This window comes from Vipera ursinii (assembly GCF_947247035.1).
Source record: "Vipera ursinii genome assembly, chromosome: Z".
NCBI classification, from domain to species: Eukaryota; Metazoa; Chordata; class Lepidosauria; order Squamata; family Viperidae; genus Vipera; species Vipera ursinii.
Genome location: NC_139517.1, coordinates 65,712,910 through 65,731,980, shown reverse-complemented (window position 1 = coordinate 65,731,980; position 19,071 = coordinate 65,712,910). Strand labels below are relative to the sequence as shown.

Sequence of the window (19,071 nt, the reverse complement as noted above, 5' to 3'; positions counted from 1 at the left end):
TTTTCAGCATTCAGCAGTATCTGTTCTCGCTATTCAACCTCCTGAGCCATAATTTAGATATTTAATTTACCGTATTCTTTATTGTACCATTCTTCTTATTGTGTCTCCTTCCTCTAATATTAATTCATTTATTAATGTCATGGAAACTATCAAATACTAAATACTAAAGAAATGTGCTCATAGGTAATAAAAATGAGCAAATTGTAAAATGTATCCCATTCTTTCAGATGTCACTAGGTAAAGCATTATGGTAGATTTAAATTGTTGAAAAACATTCCTTTTTAACTAATTAGGACCCCCACAATAGTGGCTTTAAAAGATTTGGAAGAGTAGAAAAGAATTATTATAATAAATAATAAATTTTAATTAATAGTAAGAAAATTAGATGAAACATTTATTGCTCAAGAAAAGCCTTGTCATATTAAAATATGTTCACTTGGATTTTCTGTAACTTTTAAAGTAGGACTCATTATTTAATATATTTGTATTGCAGATAGCTCTTCCCCTTTTTTTAACTCCACAGTAAATCTCTTTGGGAGATTGCTCTAAAACCGTGATTTTTCTGCTTTCCATTTCATCAGATATTGTCTGCTAAGAAACACATCCTCTCTTTCCTTAATTTTTTTATCTATCTAGTGAGGTCTCATTTCTAGTCGAGCTTTTGTAGAGGGAAAATAATGATGGTGGATAAGCTGCCTTTCAGGGAAGCCAGAGTATTTCCTGGCCTTCTTAATAAGAAATTGCTGCATCTTCTTGGAATACAGGTTCTGAAAATTACTTTAACAATCCAAACCTGCGTGGCCTTTATTCTTTTCAACATTTTTCCTGGCTTAAAAACCACGTAATCATAATTGTTTTTTTATTTCTGAAAACAGTTAAAAAGCAGCTATATTTGTTAGCAATAACATTAAAAAAATAAAATATTTCCTCCTTTTTAATGTATAAGTGAAATATCACCGGGACCCCAAGGTTAATTTGTTGTCCACTTTCCCCCAAAAAAGTCCATTTGTGTCTTCTTATTTTAGTAGATAATGTTACAGTGTACACTAAGCATTCTGCAAGGTACTCATCAGATACCTACTCCAGGTCCTTTCTTCTTCATAGACAGGTGGCAACAAAAGAGAAGGGGTTTTGCTTCTGGAATACTGTATTCAGATTATACTAGTCTTGTTGAGCTTTAAGTGGCATGACAAAAAAATTTTTACTGAAAATTTTAATAAAATAATGTTCTTTGTATCACTCTTATACATGTTGTTATTGTTGTTAGTTGCGGAGTCATGCCTGACCCATCACGACCCCATGGACAACGTTCCTCCAGGCCTTCCTGTCCTCTACCATCTTCTGGAGTCCATTCAGACTTACACCTACTGCTTCAGTGACTCCATCCAGCCACCTCATTCTCTATCGTCCCCTTCTTCTATTGACCTCAATCTTTCCCAGCATTAGGCTATTCTCCAATGAGTCCTTCCTTCTTATTAGGTGGCCAAAGTATTTGAGTTTCAGCTTCAGGATCTGGCCTTCTAAAGAGCAGTCAGGGTTGATCTCCTCTAGGACTGACCGTATACAGTATACAGCCTTGCCGAACTCCTTTCCCAATTTTGAACCAATCAGTGGTTCTGTGTCCAGTTTTCACTGTTGCTTCTTGACCCGCATATAGGTTTCTCAAGAGACAAATAAGATGGTGCGGTACTCCCATCTCTTTAAGAACTTGCCACAGTTTACTGTGATCCACACAATCAAAGGCTTTAGCATAGTCAATGAAGCAGAAGTAGATGTTTTTTCTGGAATTCCCTAGCTTTCTCCATGATCCAGCATATTTTGGCAATTTGATCTCTAGTTCCTCTGCCTCTTCAAAATCCTGCCTGTACTTCTGGTAGTTCTCAATCCACATACTACTGGAGTCTAGCTTGTAGGATTTTAAGCATAACTTTATTAGCATGTGAAACGAGTACAATGGTGTGATAGTTTGAACATTCTTTGGCACTGTGTTTCTTTGGAATTAGAATGTAAACTGATCTTTTCCAATTCTGTGGCCACTGTTGAATTTTCCAAATTTGCTGGCAAATTGAGTGTAGCACTTTTACCGCATCGTCTTTTAAGATTTTGAATAGCTCAGCTGGAATACTGTCACCTCCACTAGCTTTGTTGTTGCTCAGCTTTCCTAAGGCCCACTTCACTTCGCATTCTAGGATGTCTGGCTCGAGGTCAGTGTCCACCTCATTGTGATTATCAGGGATGTTAAGCTCATTCTTGTATAGTTCTTCTGTGTAATTTTGCCACCTCTTCTTAATCTGTTCTGCCTCTGTTCGGTCCCTGCCATTTTGGTCCTTTATCATGCATGAAACGTTCCTTTCATGTCTCCAATTTTCTTGAAGAGATCTCTGTTCTTTTCTTCTGCTTCTTTGCACTGTTCATTGAAGAAGGCATTCTTATCTCTTCTAGCTATTCTCTGGAATTCTGCATTCAATTGGGCATATCTTTCTTTTTCTCCCTTGCCTTTTGCTTCCCTCCTTTCCTCAGCTATTTGCAAAGCTTCCTCAGACAGCCATTTTGCTTTCTTGCATTTCTTTTTTTTTGGAATGGTTTTGGTTGCTACCTCTTGTACAATGTTGCGAACCTCCATCCATAGTTCTTCAGGCACTCTGTCTATCAGATCTAATTCTTTAAATCTATTTGTCACCTCTACTGTATGTTCAAAGGGATATGATTTAATTCATACCTGAGTGGCCTAGTGCTTTTCCCTACTTTCTTCAGTTTAAGCCTAAACTTTGCAAGGAGAAGCTCATGGTCTGAGCCACAGTCAGCTCCTGGTCTTGTTTTTACTGACTGTATAGAGCTTCTCCATCTTTGGCTGCAGAGCATATAGTCAATCTGATTTCTGTGTTGACCGTCTGGTGATGTCCATGTGTAGAGCCGTCTCTTGGGTTGTTGGAAAATAGTGTTTGCTATGACCATCATCTTATATATATATTATAGTTAATTATTGTATATTATTCTTTAGAATTAGCTCCCATAACTTCATACAAGTTAATTAGTTAATATAAAGCCCAACTTCATCCATTTGGAATCATCCTGTATGTTAAGCAACAATTCTTTTCATCTGCAATAGATAATGCTGGCTAGAAATAGTGGGGGTTGTAGTCTCAGGCATTTTTGTTTGTTGTTTGTTTAAAAGTTATTTTCCTTAATTATGCCACTGTCCCTGTTCTGATATATACAATTATATTAGAAAACATTAATTTGCTCTATCTCCAAATATATATACACACATACATACATTTGTGTGTGTGTGTGTGTGTGTGTGTGTGAAATTATTATTGTTTCTCTAACTAAATCATTTTAATAAATTCACCTCCAAAAATTGATCTGTGTTATGAAATGTGCAGTTTGTGCTAGTTTTTAAATGAGTGGAAAAAAATCATCCATTTCTTATGTTCTCATTTGTTTTTAAAATTTGGCTGTCATTTTGAAACAGATTGACATATAGCACTTACATAACCTTTATTGTCATTTTTTATTGTGGGCACAATGACACACATTAAAAATGAAGTTTAGTTGCTTGCTCTCAAAGTGTAAACATACATAACATACATTTAAAGAGCTATATACAATATTTATTTATTTATTTATTTATTTATTTATTTATTTATTTATTTATTTATTTATTTATTATTGGGACTCATATATTTAGACCTATACCTTACATATTAACATTATAAATATTATAAATATAAATATTATATTTATAAATATTAATCACTGTCCATCTTGAATACACTTGTGCAGAGGTCTATGATTTATAAACAGCCAGAAATGATGTATACTATAATAATCTTCATCAATAGATTGAGTTGAAAAATATTCTTAGAGAATTTTAACAGGTGTCTTCATCCTCTTTGATTCATATGAACCCAAGAAATGCATTTCAAAAGTGGACAACACTACTCTTCTTTGTATATTTGTTATACAAATGTTTCAGTCTATATATAGCAGAAGTATCTGGCAACTTCAGTTATCAGGATTTTATTTCCATCATGAATATCCAATGTGGCCCATGTTCATTCTCCTATTTACATTTTTCTATTAGCCATAATGAAGTTTGGCCAGTCGAGAGCCTCAGGATAGAGAAAGGAAGCTGCATTTTTCATTCCTGTCTTCTTTCTAGAAGCGATGCTGGAAGCCATGAGAGATCTTTTCTAGATTATTCAGGATTCAGTTTCTCAAAATATTTTTTGTTCTGGATTTGTCTCACTGAACATAAATGTCTTTCTCTTTTTTATGTGGCTTCATCCTTGGTGGGCACATTCCTTTTATTCTTTTAGCGTTTGAAGCATCTTTGCCCCCATCTATTTTCATCAAACCTTTTGCCACAATTGAATATATTGTGAATGCTACCATATTTTTAATGTGCTTTTATTTGGTTACATCTCAGAACAATAATCAAAACTTAATTCACTGGTTTTGAATCTTGTTTAATTATTAGACCTGTTGCTACAGTTCTACAGAGGAATTATTGAGTCTGTCATTTGTTCTTCTATCACTGTCTGGTTTGGTAGACAGGACAGATAAAGGACCTGTAATTGGACAGATACAGACTTCAGTGTATAGTTAGGACTGCAGAAAAGAACAATTTCAACCAGCCTGCCTTCCATTGAAGAGTTCTATATTGCATGAGTCAGAAAGAGGGCTGACAAAATATCTACAGACCCCTCACATCCTGGACATAAAATGTTTCATCTCCTCCCTTCAGGATGCTGCTATAGGGCATTGCATATTAAAACAACTAGATACAAAGATAATTTTTCCCCCTCATGCTATCACTCTGCTTAACAGATAATTCCCACAGCACTGTCTTATGTCTAAGGATATTTCCCCATTTAATAAGGCTATATTGCTATTATCCTTCTCATCTTTTCTACTGCCTTCTCTTATTGGTATCTTACGATTATATGCTATTTGTATGTACAGTGAGAGCTTATGCACTGGAGACAAATTCCTTGTGTCTAATAACACTTGGCCAATACAATATTATATTCTACTCTATCCTACTCTACTCTACTCTACTCTACTCTACTCTACTCTACTCTACTCTACTCTACTCTACTCCACTCCACTCCACTCTGTTCTGTTCTGATTATGTCTTCAGTTAGCAATTGTTTGCAGTTACAATAAAGATGAAAAAGTAACTGTATAACCAATCCTCAGATTTATAACCTTTGCAGATCTATATAGCAAAGGAAAACTGAAATAAAATCATAAGCACAGCGATGGTTTAACTTAGTGATCGCTTCACTTAAAATGACTGAGTTGCCAATCCCAATTGTGTCATTAAACATGGACCACCCATATTTATTTAATTTAATACAAAATTTAAATTTTCAAATGATAAGTAAGACTAATAGTTAAACAGAATGTAGAAATAATGCTAATATGGATATCTAACATTTTGCAGATTTCCAAGCTTTTGGTTTGAAGAAAGGCATGTTCTTCAATCCGGATCCTTACCTTAAAATTTCAATCCAGCCTGGAAAGCATAGCATCTTCCCAGCTCTTCCACACCATGGACAGGAAAAAAGATCCAAGATTATGTGTAACACTGTCAATCCCATCTGGCAAGGAGAGGTAAGCGACGGACAAGAAAGAAATAAGAAAGAGAAAAAAGAGGCAAGATTACTCCTGCTGGCATAGAATGATCTTTTCTTCTATAGAAAGAAAAGGCTCACTTTTAATGTTTGGTATATTCATTTTATTTTTTAAAAAAGCAATCATTTTTAAGGACTTCACTCACTCTTCCTATTTTCCCTATTAAAAACACTGTGATGGCCTGAGAGAGAATAACTGTTCCAAAATTATCCAGTGAGTTTCTATGCCTGAGACTGGATATGAAGCAGCATCTTCATCACTACATCACATTGGATATCTTCTCTAACTGAGAGACAACAGGGGTTGAAATTTCCTGGAAATTATAGGCTTGTCCGAACGTGGTGAAAATTATGAATGGGAAGAGAATAAAATAAATGTAGAGGAAGAAACACATAGAAGATATTAGGCATAACAAAGCCATTCCACAAAAAGAGCCATTCCACCAATTACTGTCCCATCAACCTTCTAAGTGTAGTTAACAAACTGTATGCTAGACTTTTGAATAACAAGCTATTGGATTGTAATTGAGAATATTTTGGCTGACAATTAGGCAGGCTTCAGAGAAAGCCACCTAACCATGCTTTAATTCTCCAACATCTAGTTAAAAATTACTCCTCCAGAGCTCACATATCACTCTACACAGCATTTAGATGTGCTTTTGATTTCATCTATAGATCCAAACTATGGGAGAAATTGAACTCTCCTTCAGCTGATTATTTTTTTGCTATGGATAAGTTATATAAAACCTCCCAGATGAAAGAGTGACACTGCACAAAAGAAATTACAGTAACTCTTATAGACAAACTGAATAGGGCATGACTTCATCTGCCAAAACTGGGAAATAGAGACATTTCTGTTTTTCTGTATACAGATAATGTCATGCTGCTTTCTCCAACATAATTGTCCTGAATCGGGTGCTTTATACAGTATACTGGCTAATCACTCTAAAAATAACAGCTACAAATTAATTACTCTAAAACCAAGGTCATTGTTTTTGCTAAGTGCCCTATGGCACATGTCTGGCAATTAAATAACCATTTAAAAGAGCAAGTCAGTACTGTTAAATATTTGGAGATTGTTTTCCATGCTATGTATGAGCAACTGTAAATTCATACTGACTATGTTACTTTAAATGAACAAAAAAATACCACCCTGTGTTGGATTTACAAAGAAACTCAGCATATGTATGCAATGATTAAAATCTCCTTGAGTATGATTCAGCTCCTTTTTTGGAGCTCAGTCATTCCTTTCTTTGGAAAGAATTCAATCCAAATTTTTGAGAGCAATTTTTCAAGCACCTACTTGCATTTCGAACATGTCCTTCATGCAAAGCTGACCTACTTAAAATAGAAATTTCTGCCTAGGCTTTCATCTTCTCCTGTTGGCATAAGCTTTCTTTTTTTTTTAAATTGGCTTGCTCTTCATAATTATGATTGACAGTTTTCAGTCTTTTAGTGTCAGACAATTCATGCCAAATTGTATTTTATGGCTATCCAAAATTATCCACATCACTTTTCAGATTCAGTATATCTCTAAGCAATGAAATATTAACTGGTTTCATTTATATATATATCCAATATAACCTTTCCATATCCTCATTACTTGTGTCACATTTAAATCCATATTCAAAATAATTTCAGACTGATATGGTGTACCGTATTTTACGGCGTATAAGACGACTGGGCATATAAGACGACCTCCTACATTTCCTGTCAAATTATAGGGTTTGGGCTATACTCGCCATATAAGACTACCCCTCTTCCAACGCACACCAAATAAAAATTAAAAAACATCAGATTTGATTTTAATATGGTAATTTTAATTCAAATGCTTATGACATGCAGGTACTTAGTAGGAAAACTGTCACTTATAAACATAAGGCTGTTTGTCATCAAACATGTAAACATAAAACAGTGCAAGTGGATTAAAATAATAATAATAATAATAATAATAATAATAATAATAATAATAATAATAAAATTAAAATAAAAATAATGTTGGAAGGGACCTTGGAGGTCATCTAGTCCAACCCCCTGCTAAGGCAGGAAACCCTATACCATTTCAGACAAATGGCTGTCCAGTCTCTTCTTAAAAACTTCCAGTGTTGGAGCATTCACCACTTCTGGAGGCAGGTTGTTCCACTGGTTAATTGTTCTAACTGTCAGGAAGTTTCTCCTTAGTTCTAGGTTGCTTCTCTCCTTGACTAGTTTCCATCCATTGCTTCTTGTCCTGCTTTCAGGTGCTTTGGAGAATAGCTTGGCTCCCTCTTCTTTGTGGCAGCCCCTGAGATATTGAATCACTGCTATCATGTCACCCCTCACCCTTCTCTTCGTTAAACTACACATACCCAATTCCAGCAACCGTTTCCTATTTTCCTAATTCACGTTTTCACTTTTCCTAATTCACTCTAAAGCTTTCCCTGCACAGAGCCTTAAGTAACACCAGCTGCCTGCAATTAGTGCAGGTTCGCATCCCACCAGGCTCAAAGGTTGACTCAGCCTTCCATCCTTCCGAGGTAGGTAAAATGAGGACCCAGATTGTTGGGAGCAATAAGCTGACTTTGTAATAATGCTGCTTGTTGGGGGTGTGTGTGTGAAAGCTTTAATAAGCAAGCATATACATAGAATGAAGGCTATTGCTAAGCACACTGATTTGTGCTTTAAATTGTAAGCCGCCCTGAGTCTTCGGAGAAGGGCAGGATATAAATGGGATTAAAAAAAAAAGACCAAATGGGAGATCCGCTCCAGGTTTTCCAGCCAGCCCGCCCAGTTCCTGAGTCAAATGTGTCCTTAGAGCTAAGCAGCTGCTCTGGCTGCGGCATTCGCCACCTGCCTTTCAAGTTGGGATAGACTACAGCTGCTCTTCAACTTTAGAAGGAAAGACGTCCAGACCCCAGCCTGTAAAAAATCACAGACTGCAGCTTCTACTCCAAATGGTCCCGCTTTCCCTGCGCAGACTAAATGGGAGATCCACTCCAGGTTTCCCAGCCAGCCTTGTCCCTAAATTTTCAGCACCCCACCCCTGACTTTTGAGAAGATTTTCATGGGTTAAAAAGTCGTCTTATACGCCATAAAATACGGTAGTTTGTTCTTTTTCTATGACTTCATTGACACACTGTCATATCAGATAATATTGAAGACCATTGTTCAAATATCAATCAGATATTCCATTCTTAAAGTATTTTGTTCCATTTTAATTAAACTTAAGTTTCCTTCTCCATTAATTGAACTGTTTATTATTTTCTTGCTCCCTTTAGTGTCCAAATGTCAAAACCCCATCCTATCATGTTTTCTGTAAAACAAACCTAAACAATCATAGTTTCCAATGGGAAGCGTTCTTGTAATTAATTTAAAATTGTAGTCTATCTGGATCCTTAAATCTATTCTTAATTTTCTAAAAACTAACACTGTTTCCTTTTGTTGTTTAAGAATAGAATAGAATAGAATAGAATAGAATAGAATAGAATAGAATAGAATAGAATAGAATAGAATAGAATCTGGAAGGGACCTTGGAGGTCTTCTAGTCCATCCCCCTGCTCAAGCAGGAGAACCTAACCATCTCAGACAGGTGAATATCCAGTCTCCTCTTAAAAATCTCCAGTGATGGAGCACAATTTCTGGGGGGTAAGCTCTTCCACTGGTTGATTGTCTTCACTGTCAGGAAGTTTCGCCTTAGTTCCAGGTTGCTTCTCTCTTTGATCAGATTCTAACCATTGGTTCTTGTCCTTCCCTCTGGTGCTTTGGTGAACAACCTGGCCCCTCTGCCCGGTGGCAGCCCCTCAAATAGTGGAACACTGCTATCATGTCTCCCCTATTTCTTTTCTTTAGAGTAGCCAAACCCAAGTCCAGTTCTTTGTATGTTTTAGTCTCCAGGCCTTTGATCATCTTAACTGCTTTTCTCTGATTTTTTTCAAAACTCTCTACATCTTTTTTGTGATAAGGTGACCAAAATTGGCTGCAGTATTCCAGGTGTGATCTTACTAGGGTGGTATAAAGTGGTAATAATACTTCGCATGATGTTGATTCTATATGTCTGTTTATACAACCCAGGATTGTATTAGCTTTTTTGGCTGCTGCTGCACACTGCTGGCTCGTAGTCAAGGGATCATCCACTAGGACTCCAAGGTCCCTCTCACAGTTACTGTTTTTAGGGCAGGTCTTGCCCAATCTGTATTTGTACCTTTGGTTTTTTCTACCTAAATGTAAGAGTACTGGGCCTAAACCAGAGCTTTGTGCTACCGCACTGCTTACTTCTCTCCATGTGGATAGTGCCATTGAGGACTACTCGTTGAGTATGGTTTGTTAGCCAGTACAGATTCATCTGTTGGTGATGTTGTCTATTCCACCTTTCCCTAGTTTAGCAAGGAGTAGGTTGTGGTCTACCTTGTCAAATGCCTTACTGAAATCTAAGTATACTACATCCACTGAGTTTTGCTTGTCTACTAGCTTAGTCACTTTATCAAAGAATGAGATGAGATTGGTTTGGCATGATCTCTTTTTAACAAACCCGTGTTGGCTACTAGTTATGACTTTGTTTGTTTCTAGTTGTTCGCAGATTTATTTTTTTATTATTTTTTCTGGGGTCTTCCCAGGTATTGATGTTAGACTGATTGGTCTGTAGTTTCCTGGGTCCGTTTTTTTCCCTTTCTTGAAAATGGGACCACATCAGCACTTTTCCAATCCTCAGGTACTTCCCCGGTGCTCCAGGATTTATGAAAGATGTGGTACAGCGATTCTGAGATAACATCTGCCAGCTCCTTCAGAACTCTGGAATGTAGTCTGTCAGGTCCCGGTGATTTGTATTCATCAAGGTTGGATAGGTGTTCCCTTGCCATTTTCTTGCTTAATTTATTTTTTGTTTCTGGTATATCTATTGCAGTGGTTTTTTTTGGTGTGTTGGGCTATAGTTCCTTTTTCTGTGAAGACTGACACAAAGTGTGAGTTAAGGAGCTCTGCTTTCTCCCTGTTGCCTGTAATTTTCTTGCCATCTTCTCTCTTTAGTGGCCCTACAGTTTCCTTGATTTTTTTCTTGTTAATGTGTTGGAAGAATTTTTTTTATTGTCCTTGATTTCTGTTGGAAGTCTTTGTTCGTTCTCAACCTTTGCTTTCCTGACTTCATCTTTGCATGTTCTGGCTGTCTGTTGATAATCAGCTCTAATTATGTGCCCCTCTTTCCATTTTTTGTATTTGTCCTTTTTGTCTTTTAGTTTGTTAGAGATCTTTGTGCAGCCATGCTGGTTTCTTCTTAGATTTCTTGTTTTTCTTTCTCAGTGGTATTGTGGTGGTCTGGGCTTTTATGATCACATTTTTCAGGGTTTCCCATGCTTCCTGAGTTTTTTCCCCTTTAGGATTTCCATCCATGGGATTTTTTCTAGATTCTTTCTGAATCTGTTTAAGTCAGCTCTTTTCATGTTTAGGACTTTGGTTGGATTGTTTTCTATTGCTAGTGTTTGCACTATATTAAATTCCAGTATGATGTGGTCACTTTCACCCAAGGTTCTGGTAATTTTGATTCCCTCTATGACTTCTTCTCTGTTTGTAAGGATTAAGTCCAGTATAGCTTTGTGTCTAGTTCCCTCTGTGACCTTTTGGGTGACAAAGTTGTCAGCTAGGTTGGTTAGGAATCTGTTTGATCTCCCACTCACTGCAGAGTTTGTCTCCCAGTTGGTATCTGGATAGTTGAAGTCTCCCATTACTACTGTGGTATGCTTCTTGCATCCATTTGTTAACTGGTTGGCAAAGAGTTCATCTATTTCTTCTGATTGGTTGGGTGGCCTGTAATATACACCTATGGCAATGTCACTTTTTCCCCCTCTTTTATATTGACCCATATACATTCTGGAGAGATTTTATATTTGATCATATGCATTTCTGCAGATATGTAGTGTTCTCTTACATATAACACAACTCCCACTCCTCTTTTTGTAGGCCTGTTTCTTTTGAAAAATATGTGTCCATCTATCAGTCCATTCCATTCATGGGTTTTGTCCCACCAGGTTACCGTTATGCAAGTTATGGCATATGCTCCCTCATATATTATTGCTTCTAGTTTGCCCTGTTTGTTCCCCAAGCTTTGAGCATTTGTATATAAGCATTTAAGACATTTGTGCCTATCTGTGGGAGTGTTTCCTGCGTCTCCTGGTTGTTGTTTGAGTTTTTTTTCTTTTTTTTCATCACTGCCTACTTCATTGTTTGCTTTGTTTTCTTGTGATTTGTGATTAGTTTTGAGTTCTAGAGATTCTAGGGATTGGTCCAAAAATCCAAAAAGTAATGTTTTTTCCAAACTTTAAAATTGTATTTAAAAATTATTTCTTTAAGAAAAATGTGAGTCACTTAGTAAAGGGTCTTAGTATTTCCAAGGCAATAAAAAAGCAAATCCAAAATAATTAAGAAACTAATCTAAGTCAAGTGTTCATGATTGTGAACACACCTTGTTTCTCCCTCAATTCCCAGCTACTCAACTCATAAACCAAAAACAAACCCCACCTAATTCATATTCATGAGGAGTGGCTGTCTGGAGTACCACATGGATTATCTCAAGATCTCCCCTCCTCAAGGGATATTTCAGTGCCCAAGATCCTACTAAACTAGCTGAAAGAGAGTATGCTTTTTCATAAGCTATGCCTTTATGAAAGTTACATAATATTTCTGTTTTAGCACAACACATAAAGATACTCTGTACTCCCTAAATTTCATTCACTATAGCTTAATTTGTTGCTAAGTCAAATGTTAAGTTAGACTTTTGTACACTTTGTGAAACAAAATGATTATTGGTGAAGCTGGTAATTATTAAATAAAGGCAGAGGTTGGCATTACAAGAACATAATTAGAGACTGGTTGAGTGTCATTATTATATGACAGAAAATTTCAATAAACAACTGGGAACAAAATCAAAAAAATTGTTTTTGGTAGTGATAATATAATATAAATATAACTGAATAATATGCATAGCCTCAAATGCCTTAACCTTACATCTAAAAACTTATGGAATGTACTCAAAGAACATTGGAGTATGACACTTCATGGCGATTCCTTTTAAGGATCCTGTGCAGATGAGGGTGAATGAATGGAGCAGAACAGATGGAAATGGTAGCTCCTGTATATATAGTTACTGAATATTGAATCTATGAATGGGTATAATAGCAAATAAGGTAAGATAGTCAAACAATACAGAGAAAACAAATATAACCTATTTATGCCAGGTAGGTTCAGTTTGGAAAATATGAACACAAAGAATTAATTTGTCAACAAGAAATTTCAAACATTCAGCTGAAGCTGTAAGCTGTGAAGAGCTGTATAGATTCGAATCAATTAGGCACTGACACAGTCAGCAGTTTTCATAGAAGGGTATTCTGACATCCTTTCTGTTTCCCAGATTCCATTTCATACTTCATTCATCACCCTACATATTTTTGAGAGCTTAGACTTAGAGCATAATCTGCTAGGTTTAAAGTAAATTTCCACTCCCCAATTCTGTAGCTTAATTCTAATGTAATTAAAGGTCTTCCTCAGTTCAGCTGAATGTTTGCAGCAGGAATTGGTTTATATTACACCTCCCTTTCACCCAGGTCTACTATTTCAGCACAGGGTAACTTCAAGTATCTTCAAATACTGCCTCTGACAATATGAAAGGGATTTGTTTCTAAATTCATTTCCTATGTACATAACAGTTATTGCAGGTGAGTGTGGGATTAATTCTTTTCGTTCATTGACCAGATTTATAGGAGAATTTTATCTAATGTTCCTTATTAAGTATTGGTTGACTTAATTGGTCAGTAGAATTGTTTGGCAGGAAACTGGCCACAAAAGATATCTGTAAGCAAGAAGTTCTTTATCAGTTAGCACTTATTGATAGGAATTCAATCTTGCACTGTAGCACTTTTTCATATACAAGTAGTTCTCAACTTATGACTGTAGTGAAGCTTGCCTGTTAGGACCTTAAGTTGTGATGGTCATAAAGCAAATTATTATCGATCAACCCACTTTTTATAATCTTTTTTGCAGCTTCTGTTAAGCAAATGCTATGGTCATTAAGTGAACCTTTTGTTCACTATGGGGCATTTTTGTCAAAAAAAACCCAGAAGTAAAAACCAGTATTCAGCAAAAATGTCATAAGTTGGAGTCATGTGACTGTAGAAATACTTCAAGTGGTCATAAATGTGACCGAGTTGTCAAGGGTCTGAAATGTGGAATTTGGTTGAAAGTACCATTGTAACTTTTAACAATCCAAGACACTAGTCATACATAAGTCAAGCACTACATATTCCAGTCCGTAACCTATTTTTATTTCTAAGCTTACAGTATACGTTTTCTATTAAGAATTATTGTATGGCTATTTTTTTCTAATTTCTCAATATCAGTTTTTGCACTACAAGAGACATGTTTGTCCACTTGTGAGAAATTTTGCTGTGTGCATGAATGGAATTTATGGTTTATAGCTGTAGTGTGATGCAGCAACCTCTGTAGTTTTATGAAAAAAGAAAACCAGGCCTTTGTTACAAGATTTCATAACCCAATTTCTTTTTAATTGTTAAATCAATTAACTGATGGGCTAGTATTCCCCAGAGGTTTTGCCTACATCATACTAATTTTTAGTAATAGGGTAAATAAGAGCAGAGATAAATAAGTATATTTGCTATGGATTGTAATGACAATTTTCCATGAAATGAAATGCTGTAGTTAATTTAATAAATGTGTATGTTAGTTTTTAATGGATCCAAGTAATACTTGTTTATATTTATTTTCCACATTTCTTACTGCCCATCTTCCTCAGAGCTTAATTAATGCTATTGTCTTATATAGACAGTACACCTCTGCTGAGTTCTAAGCATGGCATGGCAAGAAAATTTAACAGAAATGAAGCTTTGGAAGTTGTTCTCAGCATTTACTTCTAGGAGTAAGACCAATAAAACAGCAGCGTTGGCTTTTCTTTGGCTTGTTTACTAATCTGTCAGATCTACAGAGTTCTGCTTTCTGTGTGTGTAAAGAATAGAATAGAATAGAATAGAATAGAATAGAATAGAATAGAATAGAATAGAATAGAATAGAATAGAATAGAATAGAATAGAACAGAATAGAATGTATTAGCCACCCATCTTACCTCAGGGTTAACTCTAGGCAGCTTACAAACATAAAAAATTAAAAACTGTATAAAGATAAAAGCATAAGTAGAATACTACAACAGCCAAATACAGATGCCCAGTTAAAAGATGGGAGGCCAAGAGCAGGATGGGAGGTGGAGGTGGGATCTGTTGTTAATTGATCAACCATCTTCACCATGAAGATGGGAGCCCCAAGCCAACTGACAAAGCCAGATCTTTAGGCTCATATGGAAGATCGGGATGGTTAGAGCCAACCTCACTCGAGAAAAGAGCCTTGGTGGAGCAGTAGGCTAATGCCTCCTTAAGTAACACCAGCTGCCTGCAATTAGTGCAGGTTCGCATCCCACCGGGCTCAAGGTTGACTCAGCCTTCCATCCTTCTGAGGTAGGTAAAATAGGACCCAGATTGTTGGGGGCAATATGCTGACTTTGTAATAATGCCACTTGGGGGGGGGCAAAAGCCCTAATAAGCAGGCATATACATAGAATGAAGGCTATTGCTAAGCACATTGGTTTGTGCTTAAAATTGTAAGCCGCCCTGAGTCTTCGGAGAAGGGCGGGATATAAATGGGATTTAATAAAAAAAGCAACATGTTAGAAAGGGCAGAGGCAATGGCAGAGAAGGCCCTTCTCAGGACTCCACCAGCCAGAATACTTGGGCCAATGGAGCCCTCAGCATGCCTCTTTTGCCAGCATGAGTGGGATGGGCCAATCCCAGTGGGATGAGACAGTCCCTCAAGTAGCCTGGACCCATGCCATGAAGTGCTTTAAAGGTGATTAACAACATCTTGAATTGCACTCAGAAGCACACTGGTAGCTAATGAAAGTGGTGTTACAGGGGCCATTTTCAGGGGCCCCAAGAACTGCCCATGTTACTGCACTCTGCACCAGCTGTAGCTTCCGAATGCTCTTCAAGGATAGCCCCATGTAAAGTGCATTGCAGTAGTCCAGTCATGAGATTACTAGCCACAGCTGCCACATGCCCCTTGAGCAGGAGTCGCAAGTCCAGGAGAACTTCCATTTGCAGACTAGATCTGTGTGAAACAGTGTCTCTCCATCCAGTATTGAAGACAGTAAAATCCTGGATCTTGCCCTACCCCATTCATCCAAAACTATTCAATCTTTCCAGGGTTCAGCTGAAGTTTGTTGTTCCCAATCCAGGTCCCAAAAGCATCCAAGCATCCTCAAGAGAACAACAGCATCTTGATTCTTGAACTTTTTATCACACACCTCTGCTTAGAACTAGAGTCTGAGAGGCTGTCAGTGGGTCCACTCACAGTGTCCTTGGGTATTGTTTGAATTGCCTCAATCAGAATAGAATCACTGGTTGCATCACTACAGGTAGCCCTCAAGTTACGAGTGTAATTGAGCCTGCCTCGTAACTCTAAAACTTGTAGAGTGATTCTCATTCGAGGTATGAGATCACTCTCTTGATTGTTAAAATGCATGCGGCTCATTAAGCGAACATGAGGTATCTCAGGGTGGGGAAGGCCATAGAGCACCTAGTGCTAGAACAGGCCCCCAAGGCCTCTCTGACCCACTAAGATACCACATGCTTTCCCCTCCCTCTCTTCCTGCCATGTCAGACTCACCTGGAAAAGATCCATCTCCTCTCTGCCATGGTTCCTGCTGCCACCTGGATTTGAAGCCGGGGAACACTTCCGTGACCCTCCCATGGCCCGATCAGGGCTCCGGAGGCCTTTTCCAGGCCGCTGTGGCCCAGATTTGAGGCTGGGTAATACATCCGTGATCCCCCCCCGCAGCCTGATCCGGGCTCCAAGGCCGGGGCAATGGGGTGGTCACAGAAACATTCCCCAGCCTCAAATCTGGGCTTAAGCGCCCTGGAAAAGCCTCCGGAGCCCGTGGATCAGGCCATGGGGGGGCATGGAAGCATCCTCCAGCTTCACATCTGGGCCACAGCACCCTGGAAAAGGCCTGCAGAGCCCAGATTGGGCCACGGGGGGGTCATGGAGGCGTTCCCTGGCCTCAGATCTGGGCTGCAGCAGCCTGGAAAACGCCTCCAGAGCCTGAACCAGCCTCCAGAGGCATGGGGAAGCATCCCCCAGCTTCAGTTCCATTCTCTGTTGCAGAGAACAGAGGCCTAAAGTATCATGAGATCTCGCCCCCCTGATCTCGCATGATCTTGTGTTACTTTAGGCCTCCATTCTCTGCAAATGCACCAAAGGCCTGGAGCAGCCAAGAAAGTGAAGGATCTCGATCTTCACAGGGTGAGTATTGAAGGCCTGGTGCTAGGGGGTGGGGAGGGAGGGAATAACCAGATTGAATGTTGCAGATCCATTGTGGTCGCTCGTAAGCGGGGGAGAATTTCAAATCAGTCAGCTTCTCGATGAGAATGCTCGGCAAAATGGTGTTGAAAGCCGAGCTGTAGTCAACAAAAAGCATCCTGACGTAACTTCCAGGCTTCTCGGGATGACTTGCCACAGAGTGTAAAGCAGTAGCTATGGCATCGTCCGTCGACCTATTTCCCCTGTAGGCAAATTGATATTTATCAAAGTCCAGTGGGAGGCATGTCCTAAGATGTTGGAGAACCAATCGTTCGAAGCATTTCATGACTACAGACGTTAATGCAATAGGTCTGTAGTCATTCAGGCACTCAACTGCAGTTTTCTTGGGGACTGGGACAATGGTAGCTGCTTTCAAGCACGATGGTACACATGCCGTTTGCAAGGAGATGTTAAAAATCCTTGTCAGGACCCCTGCTAATTGATCGGCACAATTCCTGACCACTATCCCCAGCACCCCATCTGGGCCTGCGGCTTTGCTGAGATTCACAGCCTTCAATACAGCTCTCACTTGGTGTTCACACAGGGTGAGTGGCTGAGAGTCAGAAGGCCAGCCAGCAAAGGCTACGGGGTCTGGTCTTTTAACCTCGTAGTGGGCGAAGAAGATATTCAGCTCCTCAGCCAACGAGGCATTGGTGTTTGCCATGCTCCTCGTGCTGCCCTTATAGTTGGTTAAGTGCTGCAGTCCCTGCCATACTTGCCTCAGATCGTTGTTTGCTAAATGGTTCTCCACCTTTTGTTTGTATTGTTGTTTTGCCATCCTAATGCCTCTTCTGAGATTTGCCCTGGCCTCTGTATCTTTCCCTGTCCCCCGCCTTAAAGGCAGAATCCCGGGCTCTCAGGAGTGTTCGTATCTCTGCAGTCATCCAGGGTTTAATAAGAGCAAAATAAGAGCAAAAAGGAAAAAAAAAGACAAAACAGAGAAAACATTTATTTTATATAAACCATCCCAACATTTTTATATTTCTCATGTCAAAAAAACACAAAAGAAAAAAGAAAGAAGGCATACTATATTACTTTAGGGGCTCATCCCTCTTAAACTAATCATTTATATTCAAAACCTTTCTATTTCTTTTTTTTTATTGAAAAGTTTTAAAATACATTTTTAAAAACATAAACTCCCTCCCTCCCCCTCCCCCCCACTTCCCCTCCCTCCCCCTCCCCCCTGACTTCCCAGAGCTGAATACAGGGTATAAACTTTAACCAACTTAAGCTAAAGTATGCTAACCAACTAAAAAAAGCCACTTTAGATTCTATCGCACTTTAACTCCTCTTAACATAACTGTAATATATGTGAGTTAAGCATGGTTAAACTTAAAGAAACACAAGTGACAGCTCTTTGACAGCTGACAGCTCCACACGCAGCTACTGCTGACAGCTCCACACGTGGCTACCGATGACAGCTCCACATGTGGCTACTGATGACAGCTGAAACTGACAGCTGCGCATGCGGTCCGCGCGGATTGGAAGAAACCGAAGCGACGGGAGAATCCGAGAACAGTGATTGGCCAGAGGCTCGCCAGCGTCTCTATATAAGGGGGGGGTTCAAACTTGCTTGGTTGTTCCGGTGAGGCAATAAACAGCTGATCGAGTCCAAGCCTGCTGTCCTCTTATTTTACCGGGAACCCGCCGCAGACAAAACAACTGGCGACAAAGGTGGTACTGCTTCACAGAGCTATCTAAGAGCAAAGTCATGAGCTGACAGTCACTGAGCAAAGTTACTGGGAATACTAATTCCTGAAATAACCGTGAAGCAGTATTTACCGAGACAGCATGGCAGCAATCAGACAGATCAAAGAGTTCGACCTCAAATACCCAGAATGATGGGAATCGCACCTGGTACAGGTTGAAGGCTACCTCCTGTTCAACAGAATTACGGAAGACTGCATGAAGGCAGCGGCTCTACTTTGCCTCAGCGGCTCAGCTGTATACAATGTCGCCGCTGGACCCTGCACCCCGGGGACAAATCCTGGCCATCAACGAACTACCAGATTGCCCCCTGCAGGTTAAGGACATAGCCTCAGCC

General features: G+C 38.9%; 1 protein-coding gene across 1 annotated transcript in view; it reads left to right on the top strand.

Moving 5' to 3' along the window:
• HECW1 (HECT, C2 and WW domain containing E3 ubiquitin protein ligase 1) overlaps positions 1 to 19,071 on the top strand; it is a gene marked incomplete at its 5' end in the record, with an annotated part of 167,334 nt that overhangs the window by 58,896 nt on the left and 89,367 nt on the right. The window contains one exon of the mRNA XM_083379003.1: positions 5,453 to 5,622. Within this exon, the coding sequence (XP_083235129.1) occupies positions 5,453 to 5,622 (170 nt within the window). The remainder of the gene's footprint in view (positions 1 to 5,452; positions 5,623 to 19,071) is intronic.